The sequence below is a fragment of the Halichoerus grypus genome, chromosome 8 (genome assembly GCF_964656455.1).
Source record: "Halichoerus grypus chromosome 8, mHalGry1.hap1.1, whole genome shotgun sequence".
Taxonomy (NCBI): Eukaryota; Metazoa; Chordata; class Mammalia; order Carnivora; family Phocidae; genus Halichoerus; species Halichoerus grypus.
In genome coordinates, this window is record NC_135719.1 from 77,975,064 (window position 1) to 77,994,466 (window position 19,403).

General features: G+C 39.7%; 1 protein-coding gene across 1 annotated transcript; it reads left to right on the forward strand.

Moving 5' to 3' along the window:
• The first annotated feature begins 12,867 nt into the window (after window positions 1-12,867).
• Window positions 12,868-13,807, forward strand: LOC118529644 (olfactory receptor 4F6-like). The gene is given in 2 exon segments (XM_036082570.2): window positions 12,868-13,023; window positions 13,026-13,807. Coding segments are annotated over 2 exon segments (918 nt in total). The 5' UTR covers window positions 12,868-12,887.
• Window positions 13,808-19,403: the final 5,596 nt, after the last annotated feature.

Consider the following 19,403-nt stretch of genomic DNA (forward strand, 5'->3'; position numbering starts at 1 on the left):
ATACTATAGAGATCAAAAAAATTTTTAGCTCTACACTCAATAACAACAGAAAAAATAAAGTGATTGAAATTTTAGATCTCTATTAATTTTACATACTAGGTTACATTTAGGTATTTACCATGTCACCGTGTATGTCTAGTACCCTAACTAATGATAAAGGGAGCTAACATTGGGACTTCTGTGTTTCAGACCCTGTGCTGGATGTTTTATATAAATTATTTTGTTTAATATTTATGAAAACTCTGTGTAGTGAGTATTAAGAAATGCTTCTTGTTCATCCCTCTTTAATTACTATGGAAAATATGTCAAACCAAAGTTATCACCTTAATCCACCACTTCCAATTGTCTTATCCCTCAAAAGGTGCCAAACAGAGAATGTGTTCAACAATTAGGTGCTGGAAATTAGCATGTTATTCCTTTTCACTGTTATACTTTCTCTGCTTTGAATTGGTTAACCTCCTTCACTCAAACTATCTATCAAATTGCCATAATGCCAATTGGTTTGACTTTTTTTTCTTCTAAGGTATCTGTTTGTTTCCTATTACCCCATTCCTTTGGTCACCTAGAGAACTGTTGATTATATAGGGGAACTGTGGAATTTTAGAACTGGAATTTGAGATCATTTGTTCCAACCTATTTATTTTATAGATGATAACAGTCAGGCACAGAGATGTTAAGTGATAGATTCAAGGTGAGAATCAGATCTCCACACTTCCCTCCCAACTTTATTGAGGAATAATTGTCAAATATAATTTATTCATTTAAAGTGTACAATATGATAACTTGATATACACATGCACTGTGAAGTTATTATCAAGATCAAGATAATTAACACATCTAACACCTCACATAGTGAACTCTTTTCACTTTTGATTTAAAAAAAATCTAGGCTCACTTATTAATTTGGATTCTTGAGCTTTCATTAATAGACTATTCCTCTGGCCTGCTATTTCTGACCTTGGTGATAGCAGAAGTAGCACAACTGAGGTCATGACTCTCTTCATTGGTATTGGTTTTGTCTGATTATTTGTTGTTTCCAAGTTCTTTATTGCAGGCTAACAAGAAATTTCTGGTTATTTTACAACTGCATGATTACTTCATCACTCATCCATGGTCTCACTCATGGCTTTCATTTATATCACTTACTAAAAATCCACAATTAAACAGTATTCCCCCCTGTATATTGTTTTCTACTCTAATGAACACTCTAAAGGGTGTTCACCATAACTTTTCTTATTGTTACCAAGGATTGGCAGTTATCTTAAGTAAGCTTCAAGAATCTCATGTGTGAATATTACTGCATTCCTTTATCTGTCTCTGTTAGTGGGTCATGATTTCTAAGACTGAACAGCTAAGGCACTTTAGAACTTTTGGGACCCAAAGATAATATAGGCCAGAGACAAATCTTTCTGATCTTTAAACAAACTAAACTATTGATTTAGAAACCAATAACTATGATAAAATTATATTAATGCTTACTTATTTTATTTTATTTTTAATTTTTTAAAAAGATTTTATTTATTTGACAGAGAGACACAGCGAGAGAGGGAACACAAGCAGGGGGAGTGGGAGAGGAAGAAGCAGGCTTCCCGCTGAACAGGGAGCCTGATATGGGGCTCGATCCCAGGACCCTGGGATCATGACCTGAGCCGAAGGCAGACGCTTAACAACTGAGCCACCCAGGCACCCCCAATGCTTACTTATTTTAAAGATTCTTTAAAAATGCCACATATATACTCATATTCTTGTTAGTTAGCAAATTTTGGTAGATCTTTGTGATGAATCTATCTTTTTTAAAAAGATTTTATGGGGTGCCTGGGTGGCTCAGTCGTTAAGTGTCTGCCTTTGGCTTGGGTCATGATCCCGGGGTCCTGGGATCAGGCCCTGCGTCAGGCTCCCTGCTTGGGGGAAAGCCCACTTCTCCCTCTCCCAGTCCCCCTGCTTGTGTACCCTCTCGTGCTGTCTCTCTCTCTGTCAAATAAATAAATAAAATCATTAAAAACAAAGATTTTATTTATTTATTTGAGAGAGAGAAAGAGAGTGAGCATGAGCAGTGGGGAGGAGCAGAGAGAGAGAGGGAGAAGCCGACTCCCCTCTGAGCAGGGAGCACGACAGGTGGCTCTATCCCAGGACCCTGAGATCATGACCTGAGCTGAAGGCAGATGCTTAATCAAATGAGCCACCCAGGTGCCCCTGAATCTATCTTAAACCACGAACAGGTCTCAGACTTCTTTTATTTTCAGTTTACCTATTTTTTAATAATTTTATTTTAATTCCAGTTAGTTAACATAGAGTGTTATATTAGTTTCAGACTTCATTCAGGAATTTACTTTGTTCTTCTACCTTCACTTTTCTTCTGATGCTACTTTGGACTTCTTTATTTGTAAAATATATATTTATTAGGATAATTACAGGTTAAGACCTTAGCTTAACCAAGTAAGAGATATTTCTTTTTGTCAAAATTAGCCTTGGGCTTATGATTGTTGTATGTATGAAATTGTTTCTTTTCCCTCTTGATAAGTTTTGTTTATACTTCTCTTTCTCCTCGTGACCTCATAGAATGCTCCTTTGGATATCAGCCTTACAAATATTATGTGATTCTTTGACTTTCTATTTGATATATGGAAACTTAGATGTGCAATCACTCCAAATAAAATTCAGTACAGGACTTATCATCACCTTGCTTGCTCTTAACTGTGCCATTTACAAGCCTGGTTGAAACTTCATACCTCCTCTCTCATCCAAAATGTTCTTACTGGCTTTTTAAAGCCCATTCATCATTTTGTCCTACTTTCACCACCTCCACCATCACCAACATTTATTGAGCATTTATGTGGCGGGTACTCTCTTAAGTTGTTAACATACACTAATTTACTTAATACAGCAATCAGGTAGGTAATATTATCATTCTTATTTTATAGATGATTTAACTGAGGCACAGAAAGGTATACTAACTAGCCCAGGGACAAAGAGGTGGTAAGTGGTAAAGCTTGGTTGCAAAACCACACAGCTTCTTCTCCAGTATCCCTGCTCTTAATCACCACACTTCCAAGTTGGTGGGTGTCTCTTACCTGTCCTTCTAAAATCTGAACATATTTTTTCTCTCTCTACTTAATAACACAAAATAAATATAAAACATGCATCAATTCAATAAAATATGTTTTTGTGTCTTGTCTTTTAAATCTATCATTAAAAATATCCATCTATTTACTGTTCAAAGGGGCTGAGACTCAGAGGTGATTTATATAATAAAATAACTTTATAACTCCCTTATATTCAAACAAAATTATACATGAGTGGAGGGCACTGCACCATCTACTCCTCCGAGATAGTCTATGGCAGAGTCATGTTATTTGAGGAGAAAACTGAAGCCTGAGTGGACACCTCCTGGGGTTCCTTCCTTCTCACAGAGCCAGACACTTTGCAGTTGTCCAGGCAGAGGATGAGCCAATTTTAATAAGACTGTTCTACTGAAAGCTGAAAATAACTTAACAAATGATAAACTATTTACTGATTCTATACCATTAGGCTCCTCCAAAGTACTTGAACAAGAACTTAAAGAAAAAAAAAAGAACACTAAACTTCAAGTACAGCTCTTTCTGGCATACAAAAAGCTTCCTCTTAGTTAACTAGTATGAGGTTGTTTTGAGATGGTTTCTGCATCACACTAGTAGGTATCAAAATAAAAGATGTCTATATTTTAACAGTTAGTGGACAGGGATTTATTTTTATTCATTTTCCTAACTTTATTAAGGTATGATGACAAATAAAAATTGTACACATTAAATTGTACAATGTGATGGTTTGATCTATGTACCCATTGTGAAGTGATTACCTCCTAATCAGTTAATTAACATATCCATCACCTTACATAGTTAAACCCCTCCTTTTTATGTGAGGACACCTACAATCTACTCTCTTAGCAAATTTCAAATATACAATACATTAACTGTAGTCATCATGGTGTACATTAGGTCTAAGGAACTTATTCATTTAGTAACTGAAAGCTTGTACTCTTTGACTAATATATCCCTTTCAGCACACCTCCCAGTCCCTAGTAACAACCATTCTATTCTCTGGCACTCTGTTGCTTATTTTCTTAGATTCTGTATATAAGTGAGATCATGAAGTATTTGTCTTTCTGTGTCTAGTTTATTTCACTTAGTATAATGTCCTCCAGGTTCATCTATGTTATCACAAATGGCAGGATTTACTTCTTTTTAAAGGCTGAATAATATTCCTCTGTGTGTGTGTGTGTGTGTGTGTGTGTGTGTGTTTAGTGTGTGTGTATTTAACCACTCATGTGTCAATGAACTTAGGTTGTTTCCATATCTTGTCTATTGTGAATAGTGTTGAAACGGACATGGGAGTACAGATATCTTTTTGAGATAGTGATTCTTATTTCATTTGGATATATATCCAGGAGTGGGATTTGCTAGATCATATGGTAGTTCTATTTTCAACTTTTTGAGGGGTCTCCATACTATTTTCCTAGTGATTAATACTGTATTATATTCCTATCAACAGTGTACAAAGGCTCCCTTTCTTTCCACATCTTTGCCAACACTTGTTATATATATTTTGTAAAGATTTTATTTATTTATTTGTCAGAGAGAGAGAGAAAGAGCACAAGCAGGGGGAGTGGCAGGCAGAGTGAGAGGCAGGCTCCCTGCTGAGCAAGGAGCCTGATGTGGGACTCGAACCCAGGACCCTGGGATCATGACCTGAGCCAAAGGCAGCAGCTTAACCAACTGAGACACCCAGGTGTCCCAACACTTGTTATCTTTTGACTTTTTGGTAATAGTCGTTCTAGTAGGTGTGAGGTAATAACTTGTTGTAGTTTTAATTTGCATTTCCTGGATGGTTAGTGATTTTGAGCATCTTTTCATATAACTGTTGGCTATTTTAATGTCTTTGGAGAAATCTCTATTAAGGCCCTTTGCCCATTTTAATCAGATTATTTGGCCATGCAGTTGTATGAGTTTTTTGCATACTGTGGATATTAACCCCCTATTGGATGTATAATTTGTATTTTTTTTTTTCATTCTGTAGGTTACCTTTTTTTTTTTTTTTAAAGATTTTATTTATTTATTTGACAGAGAGATAGACAGAAGAGCACAAGCAGAGGGAGTGGCAGAGGGAGAGGGAGAAGCAGGCTCTGCACTGAGCAGGGAACCCGATGCGGGACTCGATCCCAGGACCTGAGATCATGACCTGAGCTGAAGGCAGATGCTTAACCATCTGAGCCACCCAGGCGCCCAGTAGGTTACCTTTTTATTGTATTGATTGTTTCCCTTGCTGTGCAGAGTTTCTGAGTTTGATTCAGTCCTACTTTTTTACTTTTGCTTTTGTTGCTGTGCTTTTGGTGTCAAATCCAAAAAATCATCGCCCAGACCAATGTCAAGGAGTTCTTCCCTATGTTTTTTTCTAGGAGTTTAAAAATTTCAGGTCTTATGTTTAAAGTCCTTAATCCACTTTGAGTTGATTTTGTAAATGGTGTAAGCTAAGGGTCCAATTTCATTCTCTTGCACATGGATATCCAGTTTTCCCAACACCATTTATTGTAGAGACTATCTCTAGGTGAAGGGGAAGAGATTCATTAATTTCATAAACCTAGGCCTTGAATATCTTTTGGTTGGTAAAAAGACAATGTTTGGTTTAAGTAAAATATTTATCTAGGCACCCAACATTTTATGTCTACACACACTCGTCAATAAACAGGCACACAATCAAGTTAACAAAGTAAAAATGAGACCATCAAAACACCAGGTGCAGGACCTCACCTGGTACAAATGTGTCATATTTACCAAGACATTCCAAGTCTCATTTCTCTGACCTGCTTCTGAAGCAGAAATTAAATCTTTTCCTGGGTTCTGCTCCCTAAGTGTTCTCTCCAGAGTACTTGGTGGGAAGATTCTCCTACGAGCACAGACTCTGTGTTCTGTTGGCCATGCCATAGCATTCTTCTGCTTCAGGGACAGAGGTCACTCTGGCACATAGCTCTCTGCTTGGGTCATTGCCCACCTTTCCCAAACAGCTGGTTGCCAGTTGCCCACACTGTAGTCTGAACCTCGGGAGGCCTGCCCTGGATTGTTGGCCTTGGCTTGCTTTATGTTGCTCCTCACAGCCTCTTCTGTGAAGGGACTCCCACAAAAGGGATCTGGGCTCTAGTATCACAGGTCTTTTCTTTGTATCACAGCCCATTCATTTCCAGAGAGCACAGGGACAGCAGGGATCTGGGGGAACAGGGGTGGGGAAAAGGTGGAGAGGCTGTGTGGGATGGTGGTCATGCATATGCTCGCTCTGTGCCTGGGATTACTGCCTGCTCTAACACCAGGACTTGCTTGCTTAGTCTTCCCTACTTTGCCAGATATCTTTTGCTTTCATAATGACTTTCACTCAAATGCATTCGATTGCCCTCCTTTGGACAACTCAAACTCATCACCCATTTCTTATACCTTGATGGTGAGAAATTTCTATCCCACAGGAGCTCTAGGCTCCTTTCAAATCAAGTAAAATGGCTGTGTCTCTGCCTCACTGTTCTTGAATATTCTTTGACAGGAGGCTGGTCTGTCCTGCACACAGGAGACTCCAGAAGGTCATGTGGCTTAACCTAGTCTCATATATAGTATCAGGATGTAAACTCATTAAGAAATTAAAATTAATTATTACAAACTGGTTAAATAGAAGACAAATACTGGAACAGGAGAGAGTTGCTGAGTTAACTGCTTTGAGTTAGTAAAATTTGGAGCAACAGCACCATAGAACTCTATAGGACATATATCAGTTCCTTATATTAAGGCTAACTGAGACTTAGCCAATCAACACAACTCACAATGAGTAGATATGGAGCCTCTAGTTAATTGAAAAACATGGTTACAATATTTTACACCTTCTCTTGTCAAGAGGTAGAGTCTATTTCCCAACCTGAAATCTGGCCTGGTTTCCTGCCTTGCTTTGACCAATGGAATGTGGCAAAGATGATACTGCATGAATTCCAGAACTGAGGCATCATTTGCTTTGCACCTTCTGCCTTTCTTGTCCTGCAGAGTTCCTACTACCCTGTAAAGAAATTGGGCAAGACTACTGAATAATAAAATACCCCTTGGAGAGGAAGGCCCAGTGAAGCCAGCATTAAGGCCCTGGACATGTGAATGAGGCCATCTTAAACCCTCCAATCCCAAACTGCCAGATAACTGATGCCCATGAGAAAACCCAGGTGAGATCAGCATGAGACCTGCCCAGCTGAGCTCAGCCCTAACTGCAGAGTCAGGAGCAAGTAAAATGTCCTTGCTTTAAGCTACTTTGTCATACAGCAATAGGTAACTGATACAGAGTGCTCTATATAATGATAGTTTATCAATGGCCACATCACTGACCCTCTGCATACTTTTGATATAAAGATATACAATATAACTGGAGGAGATTTTCTGTTTTGTTGATGTTTCTTTTTAAGAAGCTGACCTATGAGAGATTAAACTGTTAGTGATTTGCCTCATCCCAGCCCCACTACCCTTTGGGTTCATCCCCTTGAGTTGCTGTTATAGCACCCTCTTCACCTCTCCACATCACACACATAATAAAGGACTAGCTAACTTTTGATGGAATGTCTGCATATCTTATTACCTCTAGTTATCCTTTCTAATGGGACACAGGTGACGGTCAGTGCCACACTGGAGCCCTGCATTGCTTCCTCCTTCTCTCCCTCTCTTTTTTCCTATGGAGACGATTAGCATTATTTTCACTTGTTTGAAGGTATATTTTTCATTCTTATGGAGTTTCTGCCTTCATGAATCAGAAAACCAAATAGGTAATTTCCACAAAAATCCCTAGTCTCCTTTCCTTCTTCCCTCAAGTGACCTATTACTAACTTTTCCCTTTGGTTGCTGTGGCCAAATTTCTGTGGTTCTAGGACAAAACTCCCTTGGCTAAATGTAGCATGGTGGCAATCCCAGGTCTCTACAGCAGCGCTCAAGTAACTTTCCAGTGCTGCTAATTAGCTGTGTTTCCTGCTTGGAGGCATTACATAGGGATTTTTATGCCAGCTGATAATAACATTTCAAAGGCAAGAGCTTTGCATTCTGTTATCCTCTAAGGCCATGGTCATTTTGACATGGGTCCAGGTGAGTTACAGAGGTGTGGACACAGTCTTTGATGCAGATGAGAGCTTCAAGTGGAAACACACAGAGCAGTGAGAAGGGAGATCTAATCAACTAGAAGAAATGAATCAATTCTGTTATTCAACAGGGAGATTATAGCAGATAAATACACAACCAAAACAGAGAAGACAGCAAGATGAGTGGAGTCAAATCACCACTTCATGACCTGTATTGGAGGAGTTATTCTAGTGACTTTGCAGATGTGTCTTGAGTGTTGGTCTCCAGAATATAGTAGGAGCAGAATATCTGAGTCCAGTGGGACTAAAGCAAGAAGAATGTTGGACAGTGCTGAAGAAAGTAGCTTTGATATATTATGATTTCCTGGGCTACACTCAGGAGGCCCAGGTTGGACCATCCCAGTAAAAGAAGTGTGGAAGAGTGGACATGAGCTGGATTGTCTAGAAACCAAGAGTCAACCATATTGATTGTGGATTGGCCACCGGCTTGTTCCTTAACTTCAGTAATGCTATTTATCCTCTCTGCACCTGGGTTTTCCTAACTTTAAAATAAACAGATTTTACAATCACTAGCAGTTTCATTGAGGTCCCAGCAATGGCAGTTTTCTACAGGGCTTGCTGCACTGATAGCAGTAGAAACAACCACTCTGACAGCATGCGGCTAAAGCGCCCATTTCTGTACATCTTTGTACTGTCCTGTCCTGAGCTCTCTCTACACATCTCCAGAGGAGCAAACTAGGGGAGAAATGCATAGGATGATGAGATTGAGATGTTTCTCTGTGAATTTTATTCTTTTCCAGTAACTCTAATGTAAATTCAACCTTGTGAGTAATTTGAGACTGACTCAGGTTAAGAAGTAGAGGACTACCAATCTTTGAGTGACCTCCACATTGATCTACTTTCAAAATACTCCAGAATTGTCATCCTTGCTTGAATTGGAGGTGAGCCCACCTTATTTCTAATTTGTTTGCTATCTGTGCTGGCCAGCACAAGGATGAGCAGAAGTGAGAAGAGAAGAGAGTCAGCTGGTCACTAGATGATCTCTGAGGAATCTCTCATTTCTTACATTATGGGCTTGTGGTGGGGGTGTGGGCAGCAGTCAGTGCTGTGTGACGAACAGTTGTGAGACTCAGGACACTACAAAGGCTCCCTGGAATTTAGTTGCTGGTCTAAACTGATATCCTGTTTTCTTTTTGCAGAAGGAGTTAAGGGGACAGTTTCACTTGCCTGCATGGAAAAGGTCAGATTTAAACTACTATTCTGCCCTTGTTTAAAAGTGGAGACTGATACCAAGTAAGGCCCCTAGAGACCTTAAGTTTTCAGTAGGCAGAAAGTGAAAGACTGGCTAGGAAGCTGGGCCACCAACAAGTGTCCCATCCTGTTTTCCATCTTTTTACTAACACTAGGAATTATCTACTTTTTGAATGTTTAGCTAATCTGATGCATGAAAAAGTATCATCCATTTTCAGGGGGAAGATAAAATAAGGTCTTGTGTTAAAACTACCAAGAGTTTGGGATGGAGTGGGATTTAGAAGCATTGCTGGAATAACTGGCAGCTTCCAGGAGGGTAACTCAGGATCAATCATTCGCTTGGATGAATTGCATCAGTGGGGAGATTCCTGGTGATAATCCCTGTGAAAGGAATCCAACTGCTTCCAAGCTGAGTTGCTTTTTATTAATGTAGATATCATTAACACCAGCATTAAGAAAAAGTCTAAAAAGGACATTTTAAACATATATTTAGAAACCTTTATGTATAGCAATGGAGAATTAGATAGTGGTCTTTGTTAGAGCAGTAACAGAACCGTATGATTGCTAGGGTTTCTGGTTTTGTCACCACATTGTAAGCAAAATTTGTCTTCCCCCATGTGTGTAAAGTAAGAGTATCAAAAAGGACTTCATAGAGGAAGGGGTTTTGCAGAGTGGGCTGTTGAAGAATGGGAAGAACTGGAGAAATGTAATGAAGGCCCAGGCACTGCAGGCTGAGTGAAGAACGTGGAGGGAAGCCATGGACTGGAATATTTGAGTGTGTGTGTGAGGGAGGGGTAAATACCATTTGAGTGCCTGTCAGGAGGTGGTTCAGCTAGAGTGGGAGGGAGACGAAGGAGTATAGCAACAAAGTTAGCGAATATCTTAGGTATAGCTTTGATCTTTGCTATAAATTGGAAGATACATTATGAAGATATCTTTGGAAGATTTAAATCCCAAAGATACAAATTGTATAATTTTTCAGATCCACATACCCTGACATTTTGTAAAAGTGAAATTGATATTTTTTTTATCTTGTACCTGTTCTTTTTAAATTTAATTTTATTATGTTATGTTAGTCACCATACAATACATCATTAGAAATTGATACTATGTTTACTGCAAGAATGTAAGATAGTGGGAAGAGCTTATAAAGTGAAAAGCAAAAGATCCCTTTTCCTGCATAATTTCCTAGTCCTTAGAGGTAATTTTTTTTTTAATTTTTTTATTGTTATGTTAATCCCCATACATTACATCATTAGTTTTAGATATAGTGTTCCATGATTCATTGTTTGTGCATAACACCCAGTGCTCCATGCAGAACGTGCCCTCCTCAATACCCATCACCAGGCTAACCCATCCTCCCACCCCCCTCCCCTCTAGAACCCTCAGTTTGTTTTTCAGAGTCCATCGTCTCCTTAGAGGTAATTTTTATTAACTTTTCTTCTTGCATATCAACCTAGGCATTGTTAATCCATTTTTTAATTTATTTAATTATATATATGTAATTTATTTGTATAAATATTAAAAAACCAGATAGGATAAGATGAATGCAAGATACTGCCCCCTCTCCACCTGTCTATCCTGTCTATGTACATTTAGGTGAACTTTAGCAAAATAAATGGCTATGTAGTACACCATAGATCGGATCTACTAGAAATTATTCAACTAGTCTCTTATTTCTACACATTGAAATTATTTTCAGGCTTTTGCTTTTACAAGCAACAATGCTTCAGTAAACATTTCTGTATCTCTCTCTCTCTCTCTCTCTTTTTTTTTTTAAGATCTTTTATTTGACAGAGAGAGACACAGGAAGAGAGGAAACACAAGCAGGGGGAGTGGGAGAGGGAGAAGCAGGCTTCCCACCGAGCAGTGAGCCCGATGTGGGGCTTGATCCCAGGACCCTGGGACCATGACCTGAGTCGAAGGCAGACGCCCAACGACTGAGCCATCCAGGCGCTCCCCTCTCTCTCTCTTTTTTAAAAGCTTTATTCATTTATTTTAGAGAGAGAGAGTGCAAGTGCAGGGTGGGGAGGGGCAGAGTGAGAGGGAGAGAGTGTCTTAAGCAGACTCTGTGCTGAGCTTGTGGCCCACCTGGGGCTCAATCTCGAGACCCCAAGATCAGGACCTGAGCCAAAACCAAGAGTCTACTGCTTAACCCACTGTGCCACTAAGGCCCAACTCTTTGTATCTTTTTTAAATTGAGGTGTAATTGACCTATTCTATCAATTTCAGGTGTATAACATAATGACTTAATATTTGTATACACTGCAAAAAGATCACCACAATAAGAACTTTCAAGATTTACTCTCTTAGGAACTTACAAATAGCCAATACATTCCTACAGACTCTAGCCACCATGCTGTGCATTAATTACATCCTCATGACTTACTGATTTTATAACTGTATCGTTTGACCCCCTTCACCTATTTCACCCATCCTTCCAATCCCCCTACCCTTTGGCAACTACCAAACTGTACCTCTTCTTTGTTCACTTTGTTTCTGTGCACACACACAGATATCCAGATATTTTTCTGAGAAGTAGAATCACTGAGTCAAAGTATATGAACATTTACAATTTTGGAAAGTATTACCAACTTGGCAAATGTTTTATCAGTTTACTCTCCCACCACCAGTTATGAGACTACCTGTTTCCCCATTTCCTCTCAAACCCTGCATTTTGTCAAGTCTTTAAATCCCTGCCAGTGTTATAAGAAAAACTAGTGTCTTGCTATTTTAGCATACATTTACTTAATTCAGAATGAGGTTAAGTATTTTTATATATATCAAGAGAGCCAAGTGTAAAGAACGATATTTTCACTTTTACTCTTTCTCTTTTACTGGCATATATGATTTATCATTGTCATTCTGGTCTCACATTCCTTCTTCTCTTTGCCCCTATGCAGAATCCCCTCCACTGAACCCATAACTGTGTCCCTCTCACTAGAACTTATTCTCCTTCTATGGGATGGTGAGTGCCATGCTCTGGCATCCTCTACACCTCTCTTTCCTTCCTTCCTCTAAATAACTCATCTTGTCTTGCTAATTCACAGATATGAGACATTTACATATCAGGTCTTCAAAGAAAGCTTATAAAGATTTTCATAGAACTTGCCAATGTGGTCATGGATATGGTAACACTATACTGTGATATGTCCAAATTATGGAATGTACTGTCACTGCATTATTTCATGTAGTTAGGTACTTTCTGAAAGCCTCTTAATTCATAGTCATTTATGAGATATGACTATGAAACAATGACAGGAAAAATACAACAGAACTATCAATCTAAGTGAGTAAAAGGATCCTTATTCTTTTATTTGCCTTCTGGTGATGAAACACGACAAAGATATCTGAATTGCTTTGTGACTGAAATGGTCTCCAAGAGCACGCATCAGCCTTGGTCTAGTTTTCTGACAATGATTGAATTGCCCAAGATTAAGATCCATGCCATTTCTCCTACATCAGTTTCTCCTTACTCTCCTCTTTCAGGTGGTATGAGCGGTGTCACTGCTGACAGGCCATGGATGAAGGCAATCACTCAGCGGTGTTGGAGTTTGTGTTCCTGGGACTCTCCACCTCACCTGACATCCAGCTCCTTCTCTTCCTCTTTTCCTGTGTGTTCTATGTGGCCAGCTTGATGGGAAACCTCCTCATTGTGCTGTGACCTCTGACCCTCGTTTACAGTCCTCCATGTACTTCCTGCTGGCCAACCTTTCCATCATCGACTTGATATTTTGCTCTTCCACAGCTCCCAAGATGATTTATGATCTTTTAAGAGAGTGCAAAACCATCTCTTTTGGGGGCTGTGTAGCTCAGATCTTCTTCATCCATGCCGTTGGGGGCACTGAGATGGTGCTGCTCATCGCCATGGCCTCTGACAGACACGTTGCCATATGTAAGCCTCTCCACTGCCTGACCATCATGACCCCACGGAGGTGCATTTGTTTTCTGGTTGCTTCCTGGATCATTGGCTTGATTCATTCAGTGACTCAACTGGCCTTTGTTGTGGACTTGCCTTTCTGTGGGCCTAATGAATTAGACAGCTTTTTTTGTGACCTTCCTCGGTTTATCAGACTTGCTTGCATAGAGACAAACAAATTGGGATTCATGGTTACTGCCAATAGTGGCTTTATTTCTGTGGCCTCCTTTTTAATTCTAATCATCTCTTACACCTTTATTTTGGTGACTGTTCAGAAAAAATCTTTGGGGAGTATGTCCAAGGCCCTCTCCACTCTGTCAGCTCATGTCACTGTGGTTGTTTTGTTCTTTGGGCCATTAGTCTTCTTCTACGTGTGGCCATTTCCCACATCACATCTGGATAAGTTCCTTGCCATCTTTGATGCAGTTCTCACTCCTTTTCTGAATCCGGTCATCTACACTTTGAGAAATAAGGAGATGAAGGTGGCAATGAGGAGACTATGTTCTCAGTTTGTGAATTAGAGTAACGTCTCTTAAATATGCAGAGGATTTGGGCTTTGCTTATGTGAGAGACTTACCGATCATGTTTTTTTTTTTTTTGCATTTGTTTGTTTGTTTATTTATTTATTTAATTTATTTATTTATGAGAGAGAGCGAGAGAGAGCACAAGTGGGGGGAGGGACAGAGGGAGAGGCAGAAGCAGACTCCCAACTGAGCAGGGAGCCAGATGCAGGGCTGGATCCAGGACCCCAAAGTCATGACCTGAGCCGAAGCCACACACTTAACCAACTGAGTCACCCAGGCGCCCTGGTCATGGTTTTCTTATCTCACCAGTGGTCTTACCTCGATATGGTGCCAAATAGAATTAGTATAAATGTGAAACAATCCCTTTTGAAAGGCAATATGTGGCTCACTGTTCATTTTCTATTTTCTCCATGTTAAATAGACTCTCTTACTTTAAAGATAAGTATTAATTTTTACTTCATCTGATTTGTCTTACTATATAGCTGATTTGTTTTCTATCTTTGCAGCTCATTATCTCTTAGCTTCCCTCATTGTTCTATTTGCTAATCTGGTTTTTCAGGGTCCAGTTAAGGAGTAATCATACCAGTTAATTTGAAAGGAAAAGTTTGGTGTAAAGAATGGTTTGCTAAGTAAAAGCTGTTAACTAGATTTTGAAAAAGGATGAACTGTGAGATATCACAGACATAGTATTTGTAGGAAGCAGCTCTCACTCCTTGGGATGGAAAATGAAGGGAAGAAGTTAGAATTACTAAAACTTAAAAATAAAAAGCTATTAAAATCTTGGAGGAAGGACCTGTGGAGTTGAAATTCACATATCTGAGGAGGGACTGCTGCTTGGCTGGTGCTAGGATCTCTGAGCTTAGAGAAGGGCAGGGACACCACCCCTGTCGCAAGCGTCCTGCAGGCTAACACAGGTATTCCTGAGGAGGGTGTGATGAGGTGACCTCCTCTAAGGTTGGAATGCAGCTGCTGCCTAGGAAAGAAACCAAGGTTGCTGAGGTGAACAGTGTGGTTGGGTGATGCTCACAGGCATGGTGAGCAGAAAGGAAGCCCACAGGCAGCAAACAGGAAGGAGCAAGGAAGTCCCTTCTTCCTCTTCCAGCCGTGCAGTCTCCCTCTAGTGCCCCCTAATGGCAGAGCTGGCCAAAAAGAAATGAGTTTGCAGAGCCTCAGCTCCTCCTTCTTGACAGAGTATAGAAGGATAGCTTAGAGCTGAAAGATAATAGTTCATAGAGCCCATACAGTTACTTAGAAAATTATTAAAATTCAATTAGGGGGGTCTCACGGTTTTTTAACTTTAAGGTAAATCATCTCATAGAGTTTCCCTATTTTAAAAAGTTTCAGGTACTGGAAAATCAGTTAATTAGCTCAAGATCCTAAAGGGAATATATGGAAGATTTAAATCCAGAGTCTAGGTTGCCAGGCTCCTGGTCCTTTGCTGCCTTCTGTCACTTTAGATCTTATTTCCTCAGTGGTTAAGTGTCATGTATCCATTGGGCTGTTAAGTTGTCACTGACAGGTACCAGTATATTATTCACCTTGTCTCCTGAATGTCTGTTCGCCAAATTGCAGAGCTTCAACAAATGTTCATGAATGATTTTCACTTAATAAATCTATTCGGCCCTATTTTTAAATTTCTTTTCTGATTTCTTGTTTCATTTAAATAGAGCTTTCATTCTGGACAGTTTTAGTGTTACCAAGAAGTTGCCAAGGTTCCAGGGAGTTCCTATACAGCCCTCGACCAGCTTCAGTTTCAACCGTTTCTTCCAATGTTATCATCTTATATCTCTGCGGTCCATTTGTGGTACACTGAGAGATCAACACTGGTACATTCCTATTAACTCGATGCTAGACTGTATTCAGATTTCACCAGTGTTTCCAAAAGTAGCCAGATCCTGGAGACCCCTGATATTCTAGGCATTCCCTTTTCACATCTGATTCATAAGAATTCTGGAGAAAGAACTTGAGTGCCAGGTGGAGCCCCAGTGGAAATATGACAGTGGCTGTATTCTAACCAGTGTGCATATATTTTAGAATTTTAACAAATATGTTCATTACACAGCTGTATTTCAGCTGAAATAAACATTATTGGAAAATGGGTGTTGGAGAAGTTGTGGCAGGTGACCCCAATACTTGTATAATCATATGCAGTGGCCCTGAGATAATTCGGGTGTCTGCCATTAGGTATTAGTGATCAGATAGTCAAAAAGTTGTGCATACCCACCATAGATTACTATGTGATATTTGGGAATAATAGACTTGATGTCCACATAGCAACTTGGGCTAAGTGAAATAAAACATTTAGAATGGTACATATAACAATATTTTATATGCATGTGCATAGAAAACATTCTGCATGTTTTATGATAGCAAATGGAATACCGTCGTAGGATTGCAGGGTTCTTGTCTCACTGAGTCGAAGAATGAATCTCATGGACACAAAAAGGTGAAGTGGAGTGAAGTTTATTAAGTGAGGGTGAGAACAGAAAGGAAAGAAAAAGCTCTCTGGAGTGAGAGGGGTCCCAAATGGCTTGCCACTGAGGGCTTTTAGTGCCGGCCTTTTTTTTTTTTTGAAGATTTTATTTATTTATTTGAGAGAGAGAGAGAGAGCACATGAGAGGGGGGAGGGTCAGAGGGAGAAGCAGACTCCCCGCTGAGCAGGGAGCCCGATGCGGGACTCGATTCTGGACTCCAGGATCATGACCTGAGCCGAAGGCAGTCGCTCAACCAACTGAGCCACCCAGGCGCCCGAGTGCCAGCCTTTTATTGAGAACTGACTGGGAAGCTTGTGGCCTTGAGATATTTGTGCTGTCTTGGTTTGTTCCCTTATCTCTTATTCTGCTCTGTTTCAGAGTCTCCACCTGCCAGGAATCGTTTCAGAGCCCAGTCAGGGGAGTCAGGAGCCTCCTATCTCTCCTGCCTATACCTTAGCCCCTTCCCTACTCATGGGACAGGACCTGTGGGCAGAAAGAGCTGTACTGAGACTGTGAGGAGTGACTGATTGTATACTTTTTAATTAGTGGGGGTTAGGGATAGCACCAGTCTCCAAGGAATCTGGAAGCAAGGCTTTCAGGACCTTGAGGGGCCAGCTTCTGCCAAGATAAGGTTACTTTGAAACATTAAGACATTAAGGCAGCCACGAGTTCCTTGAGGAAGGTCACGCTCTGCATGCTTCAGGTATCTATCAGTGGGCTACAAGCTGTAAGATTTTATTTATTTTATTTTTAAAAAATATTTTATTTATTTGACAGTGAGAGGGAGAGAGAGAGAGCGAAAGAAAGTACAAGCAGGGGGAGTGGCAGAGGGAGAGGGAGCAGCAGGGTCCCCACTGAGCAGGAAGCCCGATGCGGGGCTCGATCCCAGGACCCTGAGATCACGACCTGAGCCGAAGGCAAGCACTTAACCAACTGAAACACACAGGTGCCCCTGCAAGGAGATTTTAATTTAAGCTGCATTTCTTTTGCTTTTGTTTAGCACATCAATACCATGCTACATTTAAAATACACTAGAATGGTTGCCTCTGAGGAAAAGGAATTAGAAAGAGAGAATGGATATTAATGGGAATAAATAAGTAAAATAAGAGAGGGACCCTCTGTAAATCAATGCTGATAATGTACCATGAACTGAGGGATATGATTACCTCAATCTCTGCACTTGAGGCTAAAAAAGATAGACACAAGTCTTGTTACTTTCTCTTAATATTTTGAAGTGAAGTTTCTAATTCATATTATAGGAATATGATTTCAAATAACAAGCACAGTAAGGGACAATGGAATTATTTCAGTGACTGGATTTTTTGGTGAAGTTCAACAAACACACTGATTGCCCCCTTGATTGCAAGACAGTGTACAAGCTGTTTTGGAAGAAGCAAATATGAGTGAGACAGAGCTGTATCTTCAAAGTGGTTATTACAATGCAGTAAATTTATTATTTATGAGTCACATTGTATGCTCTTTTTTACCAAAAGTTTTTTTATCTCATTCTTTCACTTGCCTAGTTCATTTACATTTAGAGAAAAATCGATATTTATAAGGCTGTTCCATATAATTTGTATAAATCTCTTGGAAAGTGAGTATTACCAAATTATCCAGGGATGTTTTTATTATTCATGATAGGATTTAAAGTGGCAAAAAATTTTGAGATTAATTTTTTTTTTTAATTTTTTTTTTTAAAGATTTTATTTATTTGACAGAGAGAGACACAGCGAGAGAGGGAACACAAGCAGGGGGAGTGGGAAAGGGAGAAGCAGGCTTCCCGCGGAGCAGGGAGCCCGATGCGGGGCTCGATCCCAGGACCCTGGGATCATGACCTGAGCCGAAGGCAGACTGAGCCACCCAGGCGCCCGAGATTAATTTTTTTAAAGACTCTAGTGTCATTCCTTCCCCCTGTGACTCATTATCAACCCTTCCCTTTGTTGCTTCAATCACAGTGAATATATTTTTAGGAGACAATTTTCTTGATTAAATGACTTCAGTTTTGCAACCCCAGTTCACAACAGCATTAGTTGGTCATCCAGTTCAGTTATTTAGCTATATTTTCCATTTTTAGAAACATTTTATATACCTCTGTGTGTTCAAGATAGTAGTCTGTGAATAGCTCCAAGGGAAGGATGGAGTGAAGTTGACAAGAGGACGAAGGTATTAAACTAGATAAACTTCAATGACAAGGAAAACTCACGTAATGGTTTGCTGTTTGTCTATTTCAATTATGTTTTGGCCCAGAGGCAGGAAGAAACAGGTGGTGGTGGGGAGATGATGAGCAGAGCAGGAGAATAAATACAAATGGTTGTCAACATGAATAACTGAATTAACCTTAAGTTTTAACTAGGACTTGGAAATGACTTGGAGATCCAAAGATGCAACTGAAGATACACTGCAGAGTCTGGAGTCCACGCTGTGGTCAGGACCAGGATGCAGGCTAGGTTGTTAACTGTACCAAGGGATCTTTAGGGGAAGTTATTAGCACTAAAATTAAATACAAATATGTGTGCCATCATAGCAAGCTTACTTTACCTCTATCTTTAGGGAACGAAGAAATAAAGAGAAAGTTCATTAGGTATATGTGATAAGTGAAATTAAAAAAATAAAACCCCAATTTCATAGAATCATGATGGAGAAAGTGTAATTAAAACCTGCTTAGAAGAAAAATATCTAGGGAACTAACTCACCCTAAAGTAAACTAATGTAGTGTAGGTTAAAATTAGGTGGTGGAAGAATGGAGAAAAAAGTAGGGAACTAAATATGTAATGTTCCACAACCAGTAATCAATCCTCCTGATTTTGTTTGTGTTCTTTAAATGTTCATTAGAATTTTTTCTAGGTCACTGCAGTGAGATGTTTGGTGGTGAAATGGGGGTGGTTAGGCAGAGTGCCAAAGATGAAGGCATAGAAGATAATCCTATGAAGGAGGACTAAAGGAATCGAGGTGGTTAAAACTAGAGGGCACAGACAAGTGATCGTTATTTGCTTTTACCAAGTTCAAGGTTATCAAACATTTATCTGAGGGAGTTGCTGACAACGTCTTTATGTTCACAGAGAAAGAATCAAGTGGCCATCAGCTTACTTGAAAGAATGAGAGATTTTCTTTTCGTAAGG